Consider the following 25,546-nt stretch of genomic DNA (forward strand, 5'->3'; position numbering starts at 1 on the left):
TCCACTTCTTCTTCTTTTTTTTTTTTTAAAGATTTTATTTATTTATTTGAAGGTAGAGTACAGACAGTGAGAGGGAGAGACAGAGAGAAAGGTCTTCCTTCTGTTGGTTCACTCTCCAAATGACCGCAATGGCCAGAACTGCGCCAATCTGAAGCCAGGAGCCAGGAGCTTCTTGCCGGTCTCCCACATGGGTGCAGGGGCTCAAGGATTTGGGCCATCCTCTACTGCTCTCCCAGTCCATAGCAGAGAGCTGGATTGAAAGAGGAGCAACTGGAACTAGAACCGCCGGCTGTTCCACTTCTAATCCAGCTCCCTGGCCTGGGAAAGCAGTGGAGGATGGCCCAAGGACTTGGGCCATGTGGGAGACCTGGAAGAAGCTCCTGGCTTCAGATTGGCCCAGCTCTATCCATTGCGGCCATTTGGGGAGTGAACCAGTGGTTGGAAGACTTTCTCTCTCTCTCTCTCTCTACCTCCGTCTCTCTGTAATTCAACCTTTCAAATAAATAAATAAATCTTTAAAATAATAATAATAATAATAATAATAAGCTATACAAAGTACACCAAACATTAGCTTAAGGCAGTACCACTTAAAAAAAAATTAAAGGAATTTTAGGGGCCAGCATTGTGGCACAGTAGGTTAAGCTGCTGCCTGCAATTTTGGAGCTCTGGTTTGAGTCCTGTTGCTGCACTTCCCATCCAGCTTCCTGCAAATGCACCTGGGAAATAAGGGGAAGATTGCCCAAGTACTTGGGCCCCTAAAACCCACATGGGAGACCCAGATGGAATGCCTGGCTCTTGGCTTTGGCCTGATCCAGCCCTGGCTGTTGCAGCCATCTGGGGACTGAACCAGCAGGTGGAAGATCTCTTTCTCTGTCTCTCCCTCTCTCTTTGAGACTCTGCCTGTTAAATAAATAAAAATAAATCTAATTTAAAAGTGTAAAAATTACAGGAATTTTTAGCTGGGTACCTCAGTCCATAATTAAACTTTGACCCCTTGAGACACGCCTACAAGATAATTTGTTCTACATTTATGAGTCATTTCCAGCTGACACGCTTTTCCTACTCCTTATCTTTCTTAGGAAATTGTCAATGACAGGAAAATACCCTGGAAACTTTCCCACCATAAAAGCAAAAGGAGGAACTATTACTACACACCATGAAGTTAATCTTTTTTAAGATTTATTTTATTTGAAAATCAGAGTTACAGAGACAGAGGACCAGATATATATAGAGAGAGATCTTCTATCTGCTGGCTCACTACCAAAAATGGCTTCAACAGCCAGAGCTGGGCCAGGCTGAACCCAAGAGTCAGGAGCTTCATCTGGGTCTCCCACATGGGTGTAGGGGCTCAAGGAAACTGTTTTTCCAAGGCACATTAGCAGGGAGCTGAATTGGAAGTGGAACAACCGGGACTCGAACAGGCGTGCCTATGGGATGCCAGCATTGCAGACGGTGGCTTAACCTGCTATGCCACATCTCCGGCCCCTACAAAGAGGTTCTTTAATCTTAATGTTACTTCACAAATATCCTTTTATCCTGCCATATCAGCAGGTTGAACAGGGAGCCATTAAATTTGGAGCAAATATCATGTCTAGGTTTAACATGGGCTGGTGCTAAGCTTCACCCTGCTGCAGTGGACATCATTGTTGCAATCAGAGCAGAAGGAAAATGGAGGTGCTCTGTGTGTTGGAGTCATGAGATGCTTGCAGACGACACTGAGAAAGCTAACAAAGGAATTAGCCTAGAAAACTATCCATCACTGGGGCTAGTATTGTGACATAGTTGCTTAAGCTGCTACTGGTATCCCATCTTGGAGTGTTGGTTCAAGTCCCAGCTGCCACGCTTCCCAGTTTCCTGCTAACGTGCCTGGGAAGGCAGCACAGGATGGCCCAAGTACTTGGACCCTTGCCATCCATGTGGGAGACCTGGATGGAATTCCTGGCTCCCGGCTTTGGCTTGGCCCAGCCCCAGCCATTGTAGCCATTTGGCAAGTGAACCAGTGGACCAATGGATAGAAGCTCTCTCTCTCTCTCTCTTTTCAAGTAAGTAAATCCATAACTAAATCTATTTTTAAAAGAAAATATCCATTATTTACAGCAGCAATGGGCTGCGCGTGTGAAGACTTGTATGTGTGTCCAAGGAGGAACGCACTTGGGCTACATATGCATATAGCGCTGTATCTGTGTGCGTGACGGCATGAAGACAACGTCTCTCTGGTTATGGTGAATAAAGTATACGATGAAAAACAGCACCCAGGAGACAGAAAAAGACTCTCTCCGAAACTTACCGCGGTCCTCCAGCCGGCAGGGGGCGCTCCAAGACAGAGCCCCTCCTCCAGGCCTCTGGTCGCGCCATCTTGGCCAGACACTCGTTGCTAGGAGACGAGACGCCGCTCTCTCCCTGGAAAGCGGTCTCTGGGGCAGCAGCAGTGCTGTCCCCTGCCCAGCCGAGGGTACTTCCGGGAGGCCTCCCTCTCTCTCTCTCTCTCTCTCTCTCTCTCTCTCTCAGGGCATCTTCTCTCTCCCTTCCACCGCCCCACCTGTAACGCGGGCCGCGGCGGGCCGAAGCTTCGTGCCTGGGTCCAGTCCCCCACCCCCGACCCGCGCAGCCATGCCTAAACGAGGGAAAAAGGCCAAGATCCCTTTGTCGGAAGAGGAGCAGCTGCTGCTGTTTCAGCAGAAGTTGCTAGCGGAGGAAGAGATAGCCAAGAAGAAAGAGAGGCTCCTCAGCCAGTTCTTGAAGGTGATGGCGGCCCCCCACCTCCTGTAGGGCCGGTGAACCCCGCGCAGCGACACGGCTCTGGAGGCGGGGAGCTAGGTCAGCCGCCAGCTGTCACTCACGCCGTCCGGAGTGGTGACGTGTTCCCTGGAGAGGGGTCACTACAGACTGCAGCCGGCTGTGTCGCCAGGTGCTCAGCTCCCTGTCCTACAAGGGGTTCAAGTGTCAGCCTGGTTTTTGGCCTTGACCTCCTGGATGTGTGTTTATTCCTGTACGCAGGACAAGCTGGCCAAGGAGGAGCACAACAGTGCTCTGAACCTCAATAAAATCAACACGCAGTGGAGAGCCATCCTGCGGGAAGTGAAGACCAGGGAGCTGCACAGGGACATTGAAATCCTCAGCCAGACGTTTGAGCGTGTGGTGGACTGCAAGGACAGTGTCATCAAGGTGGGCGCTCTTCCTGAGGAGACACGAGTATGGCTGCCTGGGTCTCTGTTTTTGTTTTGTTTTGCAGAGAGAGAGAGAGAGAGAGAGAGAGAAAGTCTTCCATCCACTGGTTCAGTTCCTCAAATGTTCCCCAAACAGCCAGGGCTGGGTCAAGCCAAAGCCAGGAGCCAGAAGCTTCTTCCCGGTCTCCCACACGGGCACAGAGGCCCAAGCACTTGGGCCATCTTCTGCTGCTTTCCCAGGTGCCTTAGCAGGGAGCTGGATTGGAAGTGGAGGAGCCAGGACCTGAACTTGTGCCCACATGGGATCCGGCATCACAGGTGGTGGCTTTACCTGCTACGCCACAGCGCCAGCTCTGTTCTCTTCTTGATAGAATGGGCAAGTGAATTAATTAATCAGTCTTAAATCCTTCACAAGACACAGGCTAGTGGTACTGAGTTTTTACTGAAACGAGTAATTGAACATTGGGCACTACTCACTCCCTCGGGCATCTACTGCCCCAACCCAGTCCTATACCATAAGACACCATAGACCTCAGCTGGTGACTCGAATTCAGTCCCATGCCTTCATTTCAGCGTCAGAAGGCTCAGTTTCCGAGAGCAGAGTTGACTGATCCATGGTATGACAAGTCAGAGCCAGGTCGGGAGTAGGGGTGCCCTGACTCCAGTCCAGTGCTCTGTTCAACCAAATTGTTTGGCTTCTTTGATTCAACTTCAGTAGCCCTGGGTCAGCTGGGAGATCTCCATGGGTCATGCATTTAGTCAGCCATCCCTATGCTCTCGGGAGATTTTTTCCCCCTAAGATTTATTTATTTATTTGTTTTAAAGGCAGGGTAACAGGGGAAGAGGGTTGGGGCAGGGAGAGTCTTTAGCAGCCAGGCCTAGGCCAGTCCAAAGCTAGAACTCCGTCGGGGTCTCCCACATGGGTGGCAGGGCCCTAAGCACTTGAGCCATCTTGCTCTGCATCCCAGCCACATTAGCAGGAAGCTGGGTCAAAAGTACAGAGTAGGGGCAGGTGCTGTGGCGCAGCGGGTTAACACCTTGACCGGAAGTGCTGGCATCCCATATGGGCACCGGTTTGAGACCTGGCTGCTTCACTTCCAATCCAGCTCTCTGCTGTGGCCTGGGAAAGCAGTGGAGGATGGCCCAAGCCCTTGGGCCCCTGCACCCGCGTGGGAGACCCAGAAGAAGCTCCTGGCTCTTGGCTTCAGATTGGCGCAGCTCCAGCCATTGCAGCCAGTTGGAGAGTGAACCAGTGGATAGAAGACCTCTCTCTCTCTTTGCCTCTCCTCTCTCTCTCTCTCTACCTCTTCTTCTCTCTCTGTGTAACTCTGACTTTTAAATAAATAAATAAATCTTTAAAAATAAAAAAATTAGGAGCCGGCGCCGTGGCTCAATAGGCTAATCCTCCACCTTGCGGCGCCGGCACACCGGGTTCTAGTCCCGGTCGGGGCACCGGATTCTGTCCCGGTAGCCCCTCTTCCAGGCCAGCTCTCTGCTATGGCCAGGGAGTGCAGTGGAGGATGGCCCAGGTGCTTGGGCCCTGCACCCCATGGGAGACCAGGAAAAGCACCTGGCTCCTGGCTCCTGCCAGGATCAGCGCGGTGCGCCGGCTGCAGCGGCGGCCATTGGAGGGTGAACCAACGGCAAAAGGAAGACCTTTCTCTCTCTGTCTCTCTCTCACTGTCCACTCTGCCTGTCAAAAAAAAAAAAAAAAAAAAAAAAAAAAAAAATTAGGCCGGCGCCATGGCTCAACAGGCTAATCCTCCACCTTGCGGCGCCGGCACACTGGGTTTTAGTCCCGGTCGAGGCGCTGGATTCTTTCCTGGTTGCCCCTCTTCCAGGCCAGCTCTCTGCTGTGGCCAGGGAGTGCAGTGGAGGATGGCCCAAGTGCTTGGGCCCTGCACCCGCATGGGAGACCAGGAGAAGCACCTGGCTACTGCCTTCGGATCAGTGCGGTGCGCCGGCCGCAGTGGGCCGGCAGTGGCGGCCATTGGAGGGTGAACCAACGGCAAAAGGAAGACCTTTCTCTCTGTCTCTCTCTCTCTCACTGTCCACTCTGTCAAAAATAAAAAATAAATAAATAAAATAAATAAATAAAAAAGTACAGAGTAGCCAGGACTCGAACCAGGGGCTCCAATATGGAATGCTGATGTCCCAGGCAGCTGCTTAACCCACTACACCATAACAGAGGCCCCTCAGGAGGTTCTTGAGTTCTGGATTCTACCACATTTTCTTCAACAAAACCTTTTTCCCATCTTAAAATCCTAAAGTAAGGAGAAAGTATACATTACCTCTGGAACACACACATCTCTCCTTTACAGCCTGTCCCCCAGTGAGAAAATTCAGCAGGCTCTGAACAGTTTTAGGAAATGTACATTAAGAGTCTCTGAGTTTGCAAGGCCGGCGCCGCGGCTCACTAGGCTAATCCTCCGCCTAGCGGCGCCGGCACACCGGGTTCTAGTCCCGGTCGGGGCGCCGGATTCTGTCCCGGTTGCCCCTCTTCCAGGCCAGCCCTCTGCTGTGGCCAGGGAGTGCAGTGGAGGATGGCCCAGGTGCTTGGGCCCTGCACCCCATGGGAGACCAGGAAAAAAGCACCTGGCTCCTGGCTCCTGCCATCGGATCAGCGCGGTGCGCCGGCCGCAGCGCGCCAGCCGCGGCGGCCATTGGAGGGTGAACCAACGGCAAAGGAAGACCTTTCTCTCTGTCTCTCTCTCTCTCACTGTCCACTCTGCCTGTCACAAAAAAAAAAAAAAAAAAAAAAAAGTCTCTGAGTTTGCAGAACCCATTATAATACATCAGAAGTCCTCACCTCACCAGATTTTTTTTTAAGATTTATTTTATTTATTTGAAAGGCAGAGTTAGAGAGGGAGAGACAGAGAGGTCTTCTCTCCACTGGTTTACTCCTTATATAACTGCATCAGCCTAAGCTGAGGCTGATCTGAAGCCAGGAGCCAGGAGCTTCTTCCAGGTCTCCCACACGGGTGCAGGGGCCCTGGGCCGTCTTCCACTGCTTTCCCAGATGCATTAGCCATTAGCAGGGAGCTGGATAGGAAGTGGAGCAGCTGGGATGCGAACCAGTGCCCATATGGGATGCTGGCACTGTAGGCACGGCCCCTAAGATGCCACTTGGGATGCCTGTCTCCCATATGGGAATGCCTGGACTTGAGTCCCAGCTTCGCTTCCATTCCAGCTTCCTGCTAACATGCACCCTGGGACGTGGCAGGTGATGACTCAAGTACTTGGGTCCCTGCCACCCCCATGAGAAACTGGGATAGAGTTCCTGGCTCCTGGCTTTGGTTTGGCCCAGCCCCAGCTGTTGTGAGCAAATGAACCCACAGATGGAAGAGATCTTCCAAATAAATAAAAATGTAAAATTCAATTAAAAAAAGAAACAAAAACAAAACCCCCGCAACATTGTGCAAATGTTAGTGATCCTCATTTGCTCTCTAAGAAATGGTCCTGGCCAAAGCCATCAATCTAGAATTGTGGCCACTTTTCATCAGTCTTTTTTTTTTTTAAGATTTTATTTATTTTATTTGAGAGGTAGAGTTATAGACAGTGAGAGCAAGAGACGGAGAGAAAGGTCTTCCATCCACTGGTTCACTCCCCGAATGGCCACAGCGGCCAGACCTGAGCCCATCTGAAGCCAGGAGCCAGGAGCAGCTGTATTAGTAGATGCATTAACAGGGAGCTGGATTGGAAGTGGAGCAGCTGGGACTCGAACTGGTGCCCATATGGAATGCCAGAGCCGCAGGTGGCGGCTTCACTGGCTGTACCACAGTGCCAGCCCCTAGAGGTATGTTTTATATAAGAAATGCTGATGCTTTCTCTTCCCTTCATATACTAGTTGTTTTGGCTGTCTGACACCCTCCAGTGGTCAGTGATTTAAGTACCCTTATGAACTTTAATCAAATGATTGCTGCCTTTCAATCCGTGGCAGTCCAAATATTATGGATACTCAAACTATCCCTTTTTTGCTAGTGGAAGTGTTCCAGGTATCCATTGCTACATAATAAACCATTCCTCAACTAGTGGCTTAACACAACTTCTCGTTACCACTGCTGGTTCTTCAGCTGGCCGAGCTCAGCGTGGCTCTTCCTTGTGATCTCTCTCTCTCTCTCTCACTCTTTTTTTTTTTTTTTTTTTTTTTTTGACAGGCAGAGTTAGACAGTGAAAGAGAGACAGAGAGAAAGGTCTTCCTTTTTCCGTTGGTTCACCCTCCAATGGCCGCTGCGGCCGGCGCACCACGCTGATCCAAAGCCCAGAGCCAGGTGCTTCTCCTGGTCTCCCATGGGGTGCAGGGCCCAAGCACCTGGGCCATCCTCCACTGCACTCCTGGGCCACAGCAGAGAGCTGGACAGGAAGAGGGGCAACCGGGACAGAATCTGGTGCCCCGACCGGGACTAGAACCCATGTGCCAGCACCACAGGCGGAGGATTAGCCTAGTGAGCCGCGGCGCCGGCCCCTTGTGATCTCTTAAGCCAGAAGTTTTCAGTCAAATGTCAGTTGGAGCTGCAGTCACTTAAGGCCTAACTGAACTGGATGGCCAAGGAGCTGGGCGCTCATTCTGCCGTCGGTGGGGCTGCTCTCACCTGGCCCCTCCATGTGCCTCACAGCAGCAGGACGGCTGGAGCATCCCAAGAGCAAGCCTTGGAAGGCGCAGGAAGAAGTTGCTAGGCCAGCGAAGGGCAGTGCCACCATCCGCAGTTGATTCTAGCAGTCGCAGGGTCTGCCCAGTTCACGGGGATGGAGGAGACTCAGCCTTCTGATGGTGATAGTGGCGAGATCACCCTGCAGAAAACTGCGGGATGGGAGACAGCTTTGCTCATCTCAGGAAAGGTACAGCCTCCACAGTGAACCACTTCATGTTGGTCTCTGAGTGCTTCCCACATGACCTGCTTGGTCCTAGATCACTTTTTTGCTGTCTTATATGACAGGATACTCTAGTCCAGGTTCAATTTATTTTCTGCCTCAGATCAGAGCAGCCATTTTACCAAGAACCCCTCACCCCCACTCCGCCAGTTCCCTTTAGTGGTAGCAAATCAGCGTAAATGCTTATTGTCCACAGGACACTGGCTGGCTTCTTGCTTCTTTTTTTTTAAGATTTATTTATTTATTTGAAAGTTACACAGAGAGAGAAGGGGAGGCAGAGAGAGAGAGAGAGAGTGAGAAAGAGGTCTTTCATCTGCTGTTTCACTCCCCAATTGGCTGCAACAGCCAGAGCTGCACCGATCCGAAGTCAGAAGCCAGGAGCTTCCTCCGGGTCTCCCACGCAGGTGCAGGGACCCAAGAACTTGGGTCATCCTCTACTGCTTTCCCAGGCCATAGCAGAGAGCTGGATCAGAAGTAGAACAGCCGGGACTCCAACTGGCGCCCATAAGGGATGTCAGCACTGCAGGTAACGGCTTTACCCACTATGCCACAGCACTGGCCCCAGGCTACTTGCTTTATGTTCAAGAGTAGAGGAGGGCTGGTGCCGTGGCTCACTAGGCTAATCCTCTGCCTGCGGTGCCGGCACTCCGGGCTCTAGTCCCAGTTGAGGCGTCGATTCTGTCCCAGTTGCTCCTCTTCCAGTCCAGCTCTCTGCTGTGGCCCGGGAGTGCAGTGGAAGATGGCCCAAGTGCTTGGGTCCCTGCACCCGCATGGGAGACCAGGAGGAGGCACCTGGCTCCCGGCTTCAGATCGGCTGCAATGCGCCAGCCGTAGTGGCCACTTGGGGGGTGAACCAACAGAAAAAGGAAGACCTTCTCTCTGTCTCTCTGTCTCACTGTCTAACTCTGCCTGTCAAAAAAAAAAAAAAAAAAAAAAAAAAAAAAAAAAAAAGAGTAGAGGAGTCTGAATCCCTCCAGTCAAAGAACTGGCATTAGGAACTGAAGGGGAAATGCCATCGTGCCGCCCAGCTGGCCAGCCGAGTACACGTTTATTTTCTCAGCCAGAGCGGTGACTCTCTCCTTTCTCCCTCTCAGTCCTTAGCAAAGGACCTGTCAGAAGCTGAGGAGCAGTATGCCCACGCCCTCCGCAGCCACCTGCACAACATTGACCAGCTCTTGGCCCTGCAGAGGCGCCGGCTGAGCCTCCTGGAGGAGAGCTATGTCATGGAGCTGGAGACCCTAACCAAGGAGTTTGAGACAGAAAGGTGGGGACGCCTAATGAAGGTGGGGGACTGAACCCAAGGCCGTGCTCTCAGAAGGTCCTGGTGCCTTCTCCGTGAACTCAGTTTTAGGCCTGAGGCCCTAGCCTGCCCTTACCTGTGCCACATTCCTTGTCTGTGTTTACTCTTTTTTTTTTTTTTTTTTTTTAAGATTTATTTATGTATTTGAAAGTCAGAGTTACACAGAGAGGAGAGGCAGAGAGAGAGAGAGAGAGAGAGAGAGAGAAAGGTCTTCCATCTACTGGTTCACTCCCTGATTGGCTGCAACAGCCAGAGCTGTGCTGATCCAAAGCCAGGAGCCAGGAGCTTCTTCTGGGTCTTCCACACAGATGCAGGGGCCCAAGCACTTGGGCCATCTTCTACTGCTTTCCCAGGCCATAGCAGAGAACCGGATCGGAAGTGGAGCAGCTGGGTCTCGAACCAGCACCCACATGGGATGCTGGCACTGCAAGCCAGGGCGTTAACCCGCTGTGCCACAGCACCAGCCCCTCCCTGATCTACTTTTACCTGTTGAAATCCAACACATCTGGCAGGCGACAGGGATGGGGAGAGGCTCTCACCGCAGCCTTTGGTGCTTTGCGATTTTTGTACCATATGAGTAGACACTACCCATCCAGCAGCCAAAATAAAATCATCTTAGTTATTCTTTCTGGCTCCCCCATCAGTTCTATAGAATCTGTTCCACGGTGTAGTCCTTATGGCATCCCCGACTGCTGCACGTTGTCCTTGTTGGTCCAAGGATAAACATGTTCTACCCCTCACAGCCTCTCCTTTCCCCACAGGAAGACAATTCTTGAACAACATGAGAAAGAGATCCACTACTTACAGGACGTCTTCATGGCCATGGAGCAGAACTACATAGATTCCGAGTATGAAAGCAAACTGGAGTTCCAGAGCATGTGGGATGACCTCAAAAACAAGGTGAAAAGGGGGCGAGTGGAGGAGGAAGCGCCGGGAGAGAAGTGAGAGACTTAGCGAAGGTGGCTAGCACTAGAAGCCCCCTTCGGCCCAAGCAGGTGATAAAGTCCGTTGCTGCTGCAGGTGACCTCCTCCCGCCCCCGCCTCGCCATGGTGCTGCTAGTCATTTGGTCAGGAGGGCAGACCATTCTAGAATGTCAAGGGAATGCATTTTGGAGCTACAAGGCAACAAGGAGGTCATCTGGCTTTCTCCCTGTGATTTGCAGGCAAGGAAGTTAAGACCCAAAGAGTTAAACTGACCTGCCAAGAGGGCGTGCTGCTGGTTTGTGGCAGAGCAAGAGGAGAACATGGGTCCCCTGCCCCTGGGTCCAGAGTGCTTGCAGCCACCTTGGAGGCTGCAAACTTAGCCTACAGACCTGGAGGTGGGGGTGGGACCATTTGTTTCAATTTTACCCCACAGTGGTTTTTTAAATTTTTTTTAAAGATTCATTTGTTAGGCTGGTGCCCGCGGTTCACTAGACTAATCCTCGCCTGCGGTGCCGGCACCCCGGGTTCTAGTTCCGGTCGGGGCGCCGGATTCTGTCCTGGTTGCTCCTCTTCCAGGCTGTGGCCAGGGAGTGCAGTGGAGGATGGCCCAAGTCCTTGGGCCCTGCACCTGCATGGGAGACCAGGAGAAGCACTTGGCTCCTGGCTTCAGAAGGCACGGTGCACTGGCCACAGCGCGCTGGCCACAGTGGCCGTTGGAGGGTGAACCAACGGCAAAGTAAGACCTTTCTTTCTGTCTCTCTCTCTCTCACTGTCTAACTCTGCCTGTCAAAAAAAAAAAAAAAAGAGATTTATTTATTTATTTGAAAGACAGAAAAATAAAAAAAAAAAAAAGAGAGAGAAAGAGGTCTTCCATCCATTGGCTCACCCCCCAAAATGACTGCAACAGCCAGAGCTGGGCTGATCCGAAGTCAGGAGCCAGGAGCTTCTTCCAGGTCTCCCATGTGGGTACAGGGGCCCAAGGACCTGGGCCATCTTCCACTGCTTTCCCAGGCTGTAGCAGAGAGCTGGATCGGAAGTAGAGCAGCCAGGACTCAAACCAGCACCCATATGGGATGCTAGCGCTGCAGGCGGTGGCCTTACCCTCTATGCCACAGATCTGTCCCCCGTGAAAGGGCAATTCTAATCCTTGCCTGTCTGGGGGCTGCTTCCTAGAATTTAGAAGAGAAGCATTTCCTAAGGCTGCAGCTGGAGAACATAGTGGAAGATCTGTGGAAAAGGTTCCAGGATGCACTCAAGAATTACGCCGACGCCACCGAGGATCGGAAGATCGCCTTCGAGACTCTGAAGGTGAAGGATGAGAAGAGCTCGAAAGAGATTGAGGCGCAGATGAAGAAAATACAGAAGCTGCAGGTTAGCGACACAGCAGTGCTCTGCCGGCCCCTTTATCCCCTTTTCTTTCTTAAGATTTATTTGAAAGGCAGAGTTACAGAGAGAGAGGGAGAGGGAGAGAGAGAGGGAGAGAGGGAGAGAGAGAAAGAGGGAGAGAGGGAGAGAGAGGTCTTCCATCTGCTGGTTCACTCCCTAAATGGCCACAAGGCCAGGGCTGAGCCAGGTTGCAGTCAGGCACCAGGAACTCCATCCAGGCTTGGCAGGGGCCCAAGCTCTCGGGGGTGGGGTGGGGAGCAGCATCTTCTGCTTTTATCTCAGGCGCACGGAGTTGGATAGGAAGTGGAGCAGTTAGGACTCCAGCCAGTGCTCATATGGGATGCCAGTGTCACAGGTGGTAGCTTCACCGGCCGTGCCACAGCGCCAGTTGCCAGTGGGCCTCAGTTTGGGAAAAGATAACACCTGATTTCAGTCCCTGGGCTGCCCTTTGGCCTGTCTCCCTAAGCTGGGGGTCAGGCACATCCTCTCCTCCAGGAGGCCATCAGCATTTCAAAAGGCAAGATCCTGCTGCAGAGCCGCGAGAGTGAGGATCAGAACCAGTACATCCGTAATGACAAGGAACTGGTCCTTGTACAACTGCGGAAACTTAAGGCCCAGAGGACCCGGGCTAGGGAAATAGCCCAGGAGAACTTAATGAAGCTAACCCTGGAAAGTAACGCCACCCTCAAGGCCCTGAGAAAGATTGTGGATAAGGTAATGGGGGTGGGGGGTGGGGGGTGGGGGGGGGGAGGTGGCAGGCAAAACACAGCCAAGGAAGCTCATTTCCTGCAAGGTGCAAGCGATTTGGGAGAGTTTAGAAGAGGGCTTCCTTCTATTCCCTACTCCAGTAGACACTTGAAACACTTTCAAAACAAAACAAAACAAAAGGACCAGTGCTGTGGCTTAGTAGATAAAGCTGCCGCCAGCAACACTGCCCCCTTATCCTCCCATATGGGCACTGGTTCTAGTCCTGGCTGTTCCACTTCCCATACAGCTTCCTATTAGCAGCCTGGGACTTTTTTGCTGCTTTCCCAGGTCATTAGCAGGAAGCTGTGTAGGAAGTGGAGCAGCCAGGACTAAGTGCCCATATGGGATGCTGTTGTCACAGACAGCGAAACGCCTTCTTTGTCCCTTGCTTCTCCCTCTGTTACAGTGGAAATGAAATGAATTACTAATGTACTTTTTTTTTTAAGATTTATTTATTTATTTACACAGAGAGAGGAGAAGCAGAGAGAGAGAGAGAGGTCTTCCATCCACTGGTTCACTCCCCAGATAGCCACATGGCCAGAGCTGAGCCAATCCGAAGCCAAGAACCAGGAGCCTCCTCTAGGTCTCCCACATGGGTGCAGGGGCCCAAGCACTTGGGCCATCTTCTACTGCTTTCCCAGGCCACAGCAGAGAGCCAGATCGGAAGTGGAGCAGCCGGGTCTCGAACTGGCGCCCATATGGGATACTGGCACTTCAGGCCAGGGTGGTTTTTGTTTTTGTTTTTGTTTTTGTGTGTGTGTGTGTGTGTTTATGTTTTTTGACAGGCAGAGTGGACAGTGAGAGAGAGAGACAGAGAGAAAGTTTTTCCTTTTTGCTGTTGGTTCACCCTCCAATGGCCGCCATGCTACAGCCGGCACATCGCGCTGATCCGAAGCCAGGAGCCAGGTGCTTCTCCTGGTCTCCCAAGCAGGTGCAGGGCCCAAGCACTTGGGCCATCCTCCACTGCACTCCCTGGCCACAGCAGAGAGCTGGCCTGGAAGAGGGGCAACAGGGACAGAATCTGGCGCCCCGACCGGGACTAGAACCTGGTGTGCCGGCACCGCAAGGCGGAGGATTAGCCTAGTGAGCCGCGGGGCCAGCCCAGGCCAGGGTGTTAACCTGCTGTGCCACAGCACCAGTCCCATAATGTCCTAATTTTATAAAGTGAGCATTTAGATAGTGCTGACAAGGGGCAAGCAGCCCCTTGTGAGGTGTGTCTGTAAGGCCGCCTTCCCCTGGGTTTAAGGAGAGCCGACTCCACCCCCTTTCCTAACACCAAGCCCCTTCCGGCTCCCACCAGGGCGAAAAGATCCTTAAACTTGCTGAAATATGTAGGAAATTCGAAACGGAAGAAGAAAAGGTGCTGCCTTTTTATTCATCCGTGCTGACTCCCGAGGAGCAGGAGGAGATTGAGGAGCAGAACCAAGAGGAGCTGACCGAGGAGCTGGTGGAGGTAGGAGCGGGGCATTGGGCAGCGGCAGCCACAGCTGGCCGAGCCTGCGCACTGCCTGTCCCTGTGACCCCCTCCCCTCAGGTGATGGCAGACTATGTCGGGATGGAGAACTTCTGGAAAAGGTACAACAAGGTGAAACTGGAGAAACTGAGCCTGCTGCAGCGGCGCACGCGGCTCCTGGAGATCAATGGGAAGCTGCGGGAGATGCTTAAGCAGTACTTGGATGGCATCTCGGTGAGCGACGAGATACTGAGCCAGCTCAACCCGCTCTTCATCGTCAATCACCAGAGCAACCTGCCCCCAGTGGCACCTGGGCCCCAGCCCCCCAGCAGAGAGCCTGCGGCCGCTTACAATGTCATCGAGGCAGCCCATGTGATCGCCCACACCCTGTGACCCCCCTCAGGAGAAGTCTCTTCCCAAGCCCGAGTCGTGCATGTGTATGTGCGTGTGCACGCGCACGTGTGCTCCCTCTCAGAGCCATGAGGACTGTGCTATTAAAAACGTCCATGTCTGTGAGCTCTCCTGTCTGAGCCATACTAGACAGAGAAGTCCACGCTGAGGACTCCGGGCCCGAGCAGACGCTCAGTGACACTGCTGCTCGGTGTCGGGCACCAATGGGAGCCCAAACTTACCTGCAGGACCTAGAAGATTCACGGCCAGGTCCTCAGGGTGTGTTAGGACAACAAGAGGAGGCCAGGCAGAGAGGGGACCCAAGATGGCCATCGACCCCCCAGGCCAGGGAAGATCCAACCTAACACTTTTTTTTTCCTGCTTCATTCCCATTCACAAAAGCAGTCCCAGGAAGTATCAGGCGAAGAAGTTGTTCTCTGAATGACATTATTTATTTCTTTTTGCTCTTATTTCGCTTCTCTTCCTTGAGCTTCTTTTTGGAGACTTTGGGTGTGTTGGCCTTTTTGTACAGGTGATAGCCAATGAGGCCCAGGAGGGCTGGCACCATGGCCATGCCTAGCAGTGGCAAGACGCCCTTCACCAGCTTGTGCCAGTAGTTGGCTCGGATCAGGGCAATCAGCTCGACGTCATACTGCACCACTGCATCCGCTGGAGAGGCAGAGGGGAGGTGAGGGTGAGGATCTCTGAGTGTTTTGCTCAGGGTTCTGAATCTGAAGGGAAACAGGAAGGGTGGGCCGCAGCAGAGCTAACCAGAGAAGCTGGCAAGATTGAGACGTGCAAAGGCAGAGGGGGAGTCATGAGCCATCCCGTGACAGACGCACTTGTGGACGTGTCTGGTCTGTGTGAGGGCAGAGGAAGGCTGCAACCAGGACACGCACGGGCTCTTCTCCATTTCTAAGCGACAGAATCCTTTGTGCCCCCACTTCAACCAGGGAACGGGCCAGAATCTTTGCTGGGCTTTAACTGGATTCAAACTAGACATGGTTTTTTGTTTTGTTTGTTTGTTTTTTACACTTGTTCTTAGCCAAAAGGCCTAGAAGCGATAACTCATGTTTTTTCAATTCCACCCACCAGTGAACACACTCGTGATGGTTACAAGGAAGATAGGATGTTCAACATAAGAGCTGGAGAGGGAAAAGGATGTGGCTTAAGAGGAGCAGGTGGAACAGGACTGTGTGGGCAGGACAGCAGCCGCGGGGATGGGAGGTTGCAGAGCCTTGGGTAGAGCAGTTTCTGTGGTCCCCTTACCCTGTTTGCCAGGCCTCCCTGTAAGCTGGGACTAGGACAAGAGTTAGGACCCCAGCAGCTGGTGGAGTGCAAGCCATTTTAGCTAACAGAACATTGGTTATAACCAAAGGCAAAAGACAAGCATCTTGAGAAAGCTTTGCAGGTTTCAGTCCTTTAAGAAAAGTTAGTAGCAAGTGAGTGTGATCTGTGACTGGTTTTAACATTACGAGATGGCCCGACTTTTTTTTTATTTATTTTTTTTTCCCGACTTGGTTTTAAAATGTCACTTTTGGCTGCTTTTCTTTTTGAATTACTAGACTGCTCTGGGAGGGGTGGCTCAGGCAGGTGTTTTTGTTTTTTCTCCTAAAAAGATACCAGCTCCAGAGGTCTGGCTAGGTGACGAGTGTCCAGCCTGTTGGCAGGCTGCGAAGAAAAAAGATGGCCCCCTGCAGAAGGAGTCGCAGCCACTCTTGTACTGCCCAGCAAATTTAGCCTGGACCTCCTCAAGCTCAAGACAGCGTGTCGCTCCTTGCAGCTCTTAGGGACTGGGTACCGTGATGGCCGGAGAGAGACCCCGCCACATTACCTGGGATAGACGGTGGAAAGCCCCGTTTCCCATAAGCCAAGTGAGATGGGATGATTGCTCTCCTCTTCTCTCTAGGGAAGAAACACGAGTGGAAGGCGGGCCAGCAGGCTCTGGCTGAGGCTCTCCTAACACAACCCTCTCCATATTCACGCCCTGAACACAAACTTTCCCATAGGCCTCTATTCCTCCAACAAACCCCCAGCCACACCCAGATGCCCTCAGGGGTTTCACTGGGGCTGGACCTGCCCAGGGCAAAGCTAGGGTCCTCTCTCCCACATTCTCCTGCCTCGCTGGGGAGCAGGGGTGGCAGACAAAGCCTCTGTCCACGCACAGGCAGTACCAGACCCGCCCCTGCCCAGATACTCACCCCACACACATGTCTAGAAGGCTTTGCTCCAGACCTGAGGAAGAAGACATAACTGAACCAGAAGCCATCCACGGTCCCCAAATGCCAGGGGAGGAGGCTCAGAGACTCTCGCCTGACCTCCAATTGCGCTTTTCCTCACTTCCCAAGCCCCTGGCTTCCACTGAGGAGTGGGTAACAGCAGTATTAGAGGTGGGGCTTGGGGACAGACATCGTGGCACAGTGGTTGACCTGGGGCTTGCCATGCCCACGTCTCTTACTGGAGTGCCAGGTTCAAGTACTGGCTCCTCTGCTTCCAATCCAGCTCCCTGCGAATGCTCCTGGGAGGCAGTGACTGATGGCCCAAGTGCTTAGGTCCCTGCCTGCCACCCACCCGGACTCCCAGCTTCCCTAGCCCTGGGGAACATTTGGGAAGTTGCAGGGGAAGAGTCTCTGTGTCACTCTGCCTTTTTTTTTTTTTTTTTTTTTAAGAATTATTCACAGAGCTGGCGCTGTGGCGCAGTGGGTTAAAGCCCCGGTCTGCAGCACCAGCATCCCATATGGGTGCCGGTTCAAGTTCTGGTTGTTCTACTTCTGATCTAGCTATGGCCTGGGAAAGCAGTAGCAGATGGCCCAAGTCCTTGGGCCCCTTCACACATGTGGGAGACCCAGAAGAAGCTCCGGCTCCTGGCGTTGGATCAGCACAGCTCCAGCTGTTGTGGCCATCTGGGGAGTGAAACAGCAGATGGAAGACCTCTCTCTCTATCTCTGCCAATCAGTAACTCTGCCTTTCAAATAAATGAATAAATCTTTTTTTTAAAAAAACAATTATTCATTCAACTCGTTTAAGAGAGAGGCCTCCTTTATCTGCTGGCTCACTTCCCAAACACCTGCAACACTCACGGCTAGGCCAGCCTGAAGCCAGGGCCTGGAAGTCCATCTGGGTCCCCGATATGGGCAGCAGGGACCCAAGCACTTGAGCCATCATCCATCCACTGCCTCCCGGGCACATTAATGCGAAGCCGTATCTGCCAAGCGTAAGAACAGGTACTATGACGTGGGACATGGGGCGTCCCAGGTAGCGATTCAACCCTTGCACAATGCCCACCCCCACTCTGTCAAATAAGAGAAAGAAGCAAGGTAGCTGGTGGAGTGCTGGGGTCTCACTCATCCTGGGGGGCATTTCCAGGGCAGCTTAAGGGATGAAGAGGGAATGGGAGGCACGGGTCACGTACCTGGGATCACCTGCTTTTGGCCAAGTTCTATAATCAGAGGGTCTCTGGTCAGAGAGGTGTCAATTATGCGTCCATCTACCAAGCTGCCCTAGGGGGGACGAGAGCATCAAGTACACACCTGGTACCTCCCCCTCTCTGGGGCGGGCCACACACACCTGGGCCGCTGGAGCGGCGGCCCCTCCTCCACCGCTGCAGTCCAGCGGCTCCCCTCGGGGGCAGAAAGGAACAGGAAGCCCCAAAGGGCTGGCACTTCTCAGAGATCCCTCCACCCTGCGTTTCTCGGTGTCGGGAGGAACTGGCGGAAAAGCAGGAGGGGAAACGGGCGGGGTGGGGAGCACCCCTTCCCCCCACTCCCCGTACCCTACCGCCGACACGTGCTCGACGACCCTGGAGCCCAAGTTTCTTCTCCCCGACCCGCTTGCCACGTGTCCAAGCCAAAGCTGACGTGTTGCAGCAGGGCGCCGCCCCCTCCCAGGCTCCGCCCCAGCACCCCCCACCCCCCGAGACCCCTCACCGTGTAGTGTATGTGAAGCGTGTCTCCAAAAGCAGCGGGCTCCGCGCACGGCTCGGGGGGCTGCACCTATGGCCGGACTGCAGGGGTCACAGATGCTCCTCCAAAGATCCCGTTCTGGGTCTCGAGACCCAGCACCTCCCCCCCAACTCGGTCCCCGCACTTGCTCTCCCCCCAGGCTCCCGTTCCCAAGTTCCTTGAAGCCCCCTTGCCCCCCCCCCCCCCCACACACACACAAGCTCGGCCCTTGGGTTCCGGGGCCAGCGCTGCCTCACCAGGGTCTCCACTTGGAGGGTCCGTACGGGACTTTCGGTTTCGAAGCCGGCGTCTGCCCGGCACACCGCCCCTCTGAGCCACAGCAGCAGCAGCAGATGGAGCGGAAGGCGCGAGGGGCACAGGGTCATGGCTGGACGCGGCGCAGGGCACCGGGGCGCCGGGACAGGCTGCTAACGTTGCGGCCGCCGGGACAGCGTTCCCTCGGCGCCGAGGCCAGACGGGACTTGGCGGGCGGCGAAGCGCTAGCTCCTCCTCCTCCTCCTCCTCCCACAGCCCTTCCTCCACTAAGTCCCCACCTCCTTGAGGGAGGAGGCCGCGGGGCGGGCGGCGGGTGGCCCTCCCCTAGCCGCTCGGATCGGGAGGTCGCAGATTCTGACCCCCCCGTCCGTTAGCCGTTCCGTCCCACGACGACGAGGGGTGGGCCGCAAAACAGAGCCATTCGCTGCTGTCGGGCCCTGAGAGGTTACAGCTTGGGAGCAGGGCGTTCAGGTTAAGCGAACTTGCCCTAAGGGAGTCAAAACTCAGATCGCCCGAGTCCAAGTGCATTGCTGTGTCTGCCCAACCTGGCGGGGCCTAGCCAACCCACCCCGTACCCACAATTATCAATGGTGCCATCCTTCCCACTTCCACCTCTTCGGCTTGAACTTCTTAAAAGTTATATTATCCGAAAGCAGGCCAGCAGCTGTCCTACTCTGGCCTTTGGAAAGCTAACTGAAAAAGGCAACAGCCTATTTTCTTGTACAATGGGTGAATCCCTGATCTCCCCTGAGGCTGCCAATTCCTTTCCCCTTTCATTAACAAGAGGGTGTGTCTGTGCAAGGACTGTAGTTTTTAAAGATTTTATTTATTGGAAAGGCAGAGTTACAGAGCAATCTGGTTCACTTCCCAAATGGTCACAATGGCCAGAGCTTGGGCAGACCAAAGCCAGGAGCCGAGAGCTTCTTCCAGGTCTCCCCCATGGGGGTATAGGGGGCCAAGCACTTGGGCCATCTTTCACTGCTCTCTCAGGCCATTAGCAGGGAGCTGGATTGGAAGTGGAGCAGCTGGGACTCAAACCAGTGTCCATATGGGATGCCGGCATTCCAAGCAGCAGCAACACTGGCCTCAAGGACTTAAAAATTATCCCTGGTGATCCCACTCTGCATGATTTAAATCCTCACTGATCACTCAAGCCTTGACATCTGGATTCTGCTCCCTCAAAAGTTACCACTACTCAGTCATCACTCTGTTGGGTCTTTTGTTGTTGTTAATATTTATTTATTTGAGAGGCAGAGTTACAGATAGAGGGAGAGACAGAAAGGTCTTCCATCTGCCAGTTCACTCCCCAGATGGCCACAACAGCTGGAGCTGAACTGATCCGAAACCAGGAGCCAGGAGCTTCTTCCAGGTCTCCCATATGGATGCAGGGGCCCAAGCACTTGGGCCATCCTCAGCTGTTTTCCCAGGCACATTAGCAGGAAGCTGGATAGGAAGTGGGGCAGCTGGGACATGAACTGGTGCCCATATGGGCATCACAGGAGGAGGCTTAACCTACTACACCAGTGCCAGCCCCTGGAATGCTACCTTGTGAGGGATATGAGTTACCCAGATGTATCCATTTGCTAGAACCTATCAAGCTGTACATGTAATACTTGCACATTTCACTGTATGTAAATTATAATATCAATTTAAAAAATTTAATGATCACAAAACTACATTTCCAAGTCTCCCTCAAACTAGATATGGCCATCAACTACATTTTGGCCAATAAGCCATAAACACACATGTTGGAAGTATCATCTTGGCCCTCCAAGAAAGCTCTTTAAAGGGTTAATTAGCTAGGGGAAGCATTACTGTGTGCACCTTCCCTTCCTTTCTGCTGCTGCCTGGAATGTAGATGATGGGTGAATTACGCTCTAGCACCTGCAAGTGTGACTAAAAGACCACAAGGTGACCACAAAGACGGAAGCCGTGTGCAAGGATGTGAAGCAAAAAGACAGAAACGGAAGTCCCTGGTAACTGGAGAGTCTCCCACCAGAAACCTCTTTAAAAGAAAGAAAAAAGATTTATTTATTTGAAAGGTGGAGTTAGAGAGAGGGAGAGGGAGAGGGAGAGGCAGAGGCAGAGAGAAGTCTTCCATCCACTGGTTCACTCCCCAGATGGCTGCAACTGGCTGGGGCTGGGCCAGTCCGAAGCTAGGAGCCAGGAGCTTCTGGGTCTCCCAGATGTGTACAGGGGCCCAAGGACTTGGGTCATCTTCCACTGCTTTCCCAGGCCATAGCAGAGAGCTGGATCAGAAGAGCAGCAGCTGGGACTTGAACCAACACCCATATGGGTTGCTGGCATTGCAGGTGATGGCCTAGCTTGCTATACCACAGTGCCAACCCCCAGAAACCTCTTAACTGAGGTAGAAATGAACTTATTTAAGTAACAAGCCCTTCCTTCCCAGTCTTTCCCTACTTTTGACCATTCTGTATATTGCTGCTATATAACCTGCCCATTAAACAACGTTATCATGGGAGCTGGCACTGGCACAGCAGGTTGAGCACCTGCCACCCACGTGGGAGACCTGGATGAAGCTCTAGGTTTCTGACTTCAGCCCGGCCCAGCTCTGGCCATTGCAGTGCACCCAGATGGAAGATCTCTTTCTTTTTCTCTCTGTATAACTCTGCTTTTCAAATAAAAATGCTTAAAAAAAAAAATAGAGAGCTTGCCATGGCCCCACACTACCCAAGGAACACAATTTTGACTCCTTGTTATCCCAACTCAAAGCTCTTGTCATCTGGCCCTATTTTTTCTTTTTTTTCAACTTGTCTCTATTCCATTGCACTGAAAGCCTTTTAAAGATAGGAACCTCCAGTGTTTCATTTTTATAGGCTCACTGCTAGTGTGGTGTCTGGCATGCACATGCTGACTGACTGTTTCTGAGTTGAACCGAATCCTCTTCCTGCCCAGGAACCTGTGTGACATGTCCCCATCTCTGCCCTGGCTCTTCTTCCACCTGTCAGGCTTCCTCCAGGCTAAGCGCAAACACCATCTCCTCTTTAGTTCTGAGAGATCCTTAGCTCCGAGTGACCACTGCTATTTCTGAACTCCAGAAATCCCTGTCCCCGTGTCACAGTTGTAAAATCTAACTATAATAAGACAGAAAATCTTTAAGACAAATATATATACCCTTAATAAAGCAAGTAGCAGAACAATACATGTAATATGAGCCAATCTGCTTTTTAAAAAAATATTTACTTATTTATTTGAAAGATAGTTACAGAGAAAAGGAGAGAGAGAGAGAGAGAGAGAGAGAGAGAGAGAGAGAGAGAGAGAATCTTCCACCAGAAGAGGAGGAGGGGAAGGGAGGGAAGGGGAAGAAGGGAAGGGAGAAGAGGAGGAGGAGGAAGCAGCAGAGGGGAGAGAGCGAGCGCTTCCATCCGCTGGTTCAATCCCCAGATGACCACAATGAACAGGGCGGGGCTAAGCCAGATCCAGGAGCTTCATCCAGGTCTCCCACGTGGGTGCAGGGGCCCATTCCGCTGCTTTCCCAGCCCATTACAGGGAGCTGGACTGGACGTGGAGCAGTGCCCATCTGGGATGCCAGCATTGCAGGCGGCAGTTTAATCCGCTATACTACAATGCGGACCTTGAGCTCATTTGCTTTTGAACCCTTCCTCTGAGGTGTTCAGGTACGTGTAAGAGCTGATGGTGGTAAGGTTTGGGAGAGGAATGACAAGGGTAGAGCGAACACACACCACAGGTTGCTCTGTGGATTTGTTTGGATCTTTTACATTAAAAAGGACTTTGGTTACAGAAATCATTTTTAAATTAGATGAATGAACAGAATGTGTAGGTGGTGTTGAATGAGTTGTTCTGACAGAGCTGAAGAAGCCAGAGTTGAGGACGGGGCGGGGGGGGGGGGGACTGCTTGTGGTTCTAACCTCCAGATCAGGGGCAGCTTCGTGGAGGAAGTGAAACTAGAACTAGATCTTAGAGAGGGGTTTTTAAACAAGTGAGGGAGAGGGAAAATATGATTGGACCAGTTTGTTGGTTCAAGACAGGATTTGGCCAAAACAGTTGAGAGGGAGCTGGAGAGAGCTCTGAATAGAAGACCAAGGCAGCGGGAACACACTGGAAATTTCTGAGCAGAGCGGGGACAGGGCACGACACACTGATGCATCAGCTGATCGGAATGGTGTCATAAAGGTGGAAGGTTACTGTCTTGTCCAGGCCTGAGGCTTTGCTCGGAACCTGAAGGGGAGGGTGGCGTGGGCTGCAGCAGGAATGTAAAGAGCAAAACTATTTAAGAAAACCAATGCCCACCCACAGAGGGCAGCATCAGCCCACATGGACCAGGAGGGACGGAGGAAGGAGCTTTTTCCTTGGAGGACACTGAGAGACAGGAAGGTGAGACCCTTAGGGAAGAGTAGGGGACCTCAACCCTGGCTGGAGGCACAAGGAGAAAAGCCTCCACGCTCAAAGGCATTTTTGAAGGCAACAGCCATCTGGCTTCCAAGAATCACAAGGTCCCCTCCCTGCCTGCCCCCGGCCATGCTCAGTTTGGTTAAGGACAATGATGTTTATTCCTCCATCCATTCATCAAGTTTCTGTGCCTAGTAAGTCCTAGACAGGAAGTAGGCTACTGCTTTTTCTGTGTTTTAAATGTATTTGTGGGGCCAGCGCAGGTGAAGCCGCCACCTGCAGTGTCGGCATTCCATATGCATGCCGGTTCAAGTCCCGGCTGCTCCACTTCTGGAAAAAGCTGCAGAGGATAGCCCAAGTCCTTGGGCTCCAGTACCCACGTGGGAGACCCAGAGCAAGCTCCTGGCTCCTGGCTTCAGATCAGATCAGCCCAACTCCAGCTGTTGCGGCCATCTGAGGAGTGAATTAGCAGATGGAAGATTTCTCTCTCTCTGCCTAAGCAGAGATAAATGTTTTTAAGTAAATGTTTTTAAAAATATATTTGTAGCAAGTTAATAAATAAAAAGCCTAGGAGTTAACAGTTATATATGCAAATCTGGACTCAAAAATGTCATGCCACATTTTCAAAGGCACCCATACCCTGCTGACTACATTTTTTTTTAAAGATTTATTTATTTATTTGAAAGGCAGAGTTGCAGAGAGGCAGAGAGAGACAGAGAGAGAGATCTTCTTCTATCTGATGATTGATTCCCCAAATGGCCACAACGGCTTGGGCCATCTTCTACTGCTATCCCAGGCCATAGCAGAGAGCTAGATCAGAAGCAGAGCAGATAGGACTTGAACCGGTGCCCATATGGGATCCCAGCACTGCAAATGGCAGCTTTACCCACCACACCACAGCGCTGGCCCCTGACTAGATGTTCTGAGGTATGTACATACCTCATGTACTTTCTCCCAGGAATGCAGCTGTTACCTCCCTCCTGCACTTTTCCCCTTTGGCTGTTCTAACCAAGAAGGCATCATCTCATCACTGCAAGGTCAGACAGAGGCAGAGACTCCCGCCTCCTATCTGTAACCAAAAGCCCACAGTGTCCTTGATTAGGAAGTCTGGAGGGGCTAGTGTTGTGGCGTAGCAGGTCAAGCCTCCGCCTGTGACATCAGCATCCCTATGGGCACTGGTTCGAGTCCCAGCTGCTCTACTTTCGATCCAGCTCTCCTCTTTGGCCTAGGAAAGCAGCAGAAGATGGCCCAAAGTCTCTGGGCCCCTGCACCCACGTGAGACCTGGAAGAAGCTCCTGGCTCCTGGCTTCAGACTGCCCCAGCTCCAGCTTTTGCGGCTAGTCAGGGAGTGAAGCAGCAGATGGAGGATCTCTCTGTTTCTCTCTGTAACTGTCCCTTTCAAATAAATAATTTTTTTAAAATTAATTAATTTTTTATTTTTTGACAGGCACAGTGGACAGTGAGAGAGAGAGAGAGAACAGAGAGAAAGGTCTTCCTTTGCCATTGGTTCACCCTCCAATGGCCGTCGCGGCTGGCGAGCTGCAACCGGCGCACCGCGCTGATCCGACTGCAGGAGCCAGGTACTCATCCTGGTCTCCCATGGGGTGCAGGGCCCAAGGACTTGGGCCATCCTCTACTGCACTCCCGGGCCACAGCAGAGAGCTGGCCTGGAAGAGGGGCAACCAGGACAGTATCCGGCGTCCCGACCGGGACTAGAACCCATGTACCGGCGCCGCAAGGCGGAGGATTAGCCTAGTGAGCCACGGCGCCGGCCTTCAAATAAATAAATAAAATTTTAAAAACAGATTTAAAGTGAGACAACAGGGCTGGGATCTGGCCCTCCTGCCTTCATTCCCCTTCAGAGCTGGAAAAGCAGCCCACCCAAAGACATGCCTCCCTGGGACAGGTATCCTCCTACACTGTCATTCTCTGATTGGAATCCCAGAGGTTTCCAGAGCATCCCAGAAATGGAACCCTAGGCCCCTCCCCGAGTGCAGTGCTCTGACCCATTTTTAGCATGGGCCTAAAAACGTAAAAGGTACTAAAAATGAGTTGTCTGCTTTCTGCTCTCTCAGCGATTGAGGTGCCTGGACTGGAAGTGATGCGTGCAAGGGCGTTCTCAGGGCCTTCAGACCTTAGACCTCAACACAGACATAGAAAGAAACACAGGGAATAATTATGCCCTGCATCTCACCTGGGCGATCTAAGCCCTACCACTGATCTTCTTAGGTTCTCTGAGGAAGACGGGTTGCTGTTCGTCCTATAAACTGGCTTTGCAAAGCCTTTCTCTCCCAGGTGAGTCTCTTCATCCCGGGTTCCCCCAAAGAAGCTCAAAGCTCTAAGCAACTGCCACAAGAGGGCACCCCTCTACTCCTTCCTGGCAGCCTAAACTTAGACTGAGGACAGAGAGGAATGGGCTATCTTCTTCCTAGGTGCTCAGGGCCTGCCATTTAGCTGAAGCACTCTCAATTATCATTATCCTGTTTTTTAAATTAATTATTTTCTATTACACATTTTTTAAGAGGGCAGATGTGTATCTGCATCTCTCTATTTTTCTTTCAAAGAAATAATAACTCTTAAAAAGAGGAGGAGGAGGAGGTCAGGTCACAAAGGGCCGTGAAGAAAATTAAGGATTTTGACTTCGTGTAACAGCAAGAACTGGGTGTGTGGGCCAAGCCAAGGCCTGGAAGCTGAGAACTCCATCTGGGTCTCCCGCTCA

The 25,546-nt window shown here is 52.3% G+C and overlaps 2 protein-coding genes across 6 annotated transcripts; one reads left to right on the forward strand and one right to left on the reverse strand.

The window, feature by feature from the left end:
* The first annotated feature begins 1,849 nt into the window (after positions 1–1,849).
* On the forward strand, positions 1,850–14,365 carry CCDC65 (coiled-coil domain containing 65). Of its 5 annotated transcripts, none has more exons than XM_051845406.2 (8): positions 1,850–2,042; positions 2,998–3,165; positions 9,134–9,303; positions 10,101–10,239; positions 11,437–11,634; positions 12,145–12,363; positions 13,697–13,849; positions 13,931–14,365. In XM_051845406.2, exons 3-8 carry the CDS (start codon positions 9,263–9,265, stop codon positions 14,240–14,242), a joined length of 1,062 nt encoding a protein of 353 aa, XP_051701366.2. In that variant the 5' UTR covers positions 1,850–2,042; positions 2,998–3,165; positions 9,134–9,262; the 3' UTR covers positions 14,243–14,365. The 5 variants fall into 5 exon arrangements, with proteins under 5 accessions (XP_051701366.2, XP_051701365.2, XP_051701364.2 ...); XM_051845404.2 differs by lacking the exon at positions 1,850–2,042 and adding an exon at positions 2,356–2,742; XM_051845407.2 differs by lacking the exon at positions 1,850–2,042 and adding an exon at positions 2,368–2,452.
* Positions 14,366–14,669: 304 nt separating this feature from the next.
* On the reverse strand, positions 14,670–18,795 carry FKBP11 (FKBP prolyl isomerase 11). Its single transcript, XM_002711053.5, has 6 exons — positions 18,438–18,795; positions 18,166–18,231; positions 17,652–17,739; positions 16,441–16,474; positions 16,074–16,144; positions 14,670–14,908 (listed from the first exon to the last, which is right to left on the reverse strand). The coding sequence occupies exons 1-6, from the start codon at positions 18,564–18,566 to the stop codon at positions 14,691–14,693; spliced, it is 606 nt and encodes a 201-aa protein (XP_002711099.1). The 5' UTR covers positions 18,567–18,795; the 3' UTR covers positions 14,670–14,690.
* Between the last annotated feature and the right edge of the window lie 6,751 nt (positions 18,796–25,546).

This window comes from Oryctolagus cuniculus, chromosome 11 (assembly GCF_964237555.1).
Source record: "Oryctolagus cuniculus chromosome 11, mOryCun1.1, whole genome shotgun sequence".
In the NCBI taxonomy this organism is placed as follows: Eukaryota; Metazoa; Chordata; class Mammalia; order Lagomorpha; family Leporidae; genus Oryctolagus; species Oryctolagus cuniculus.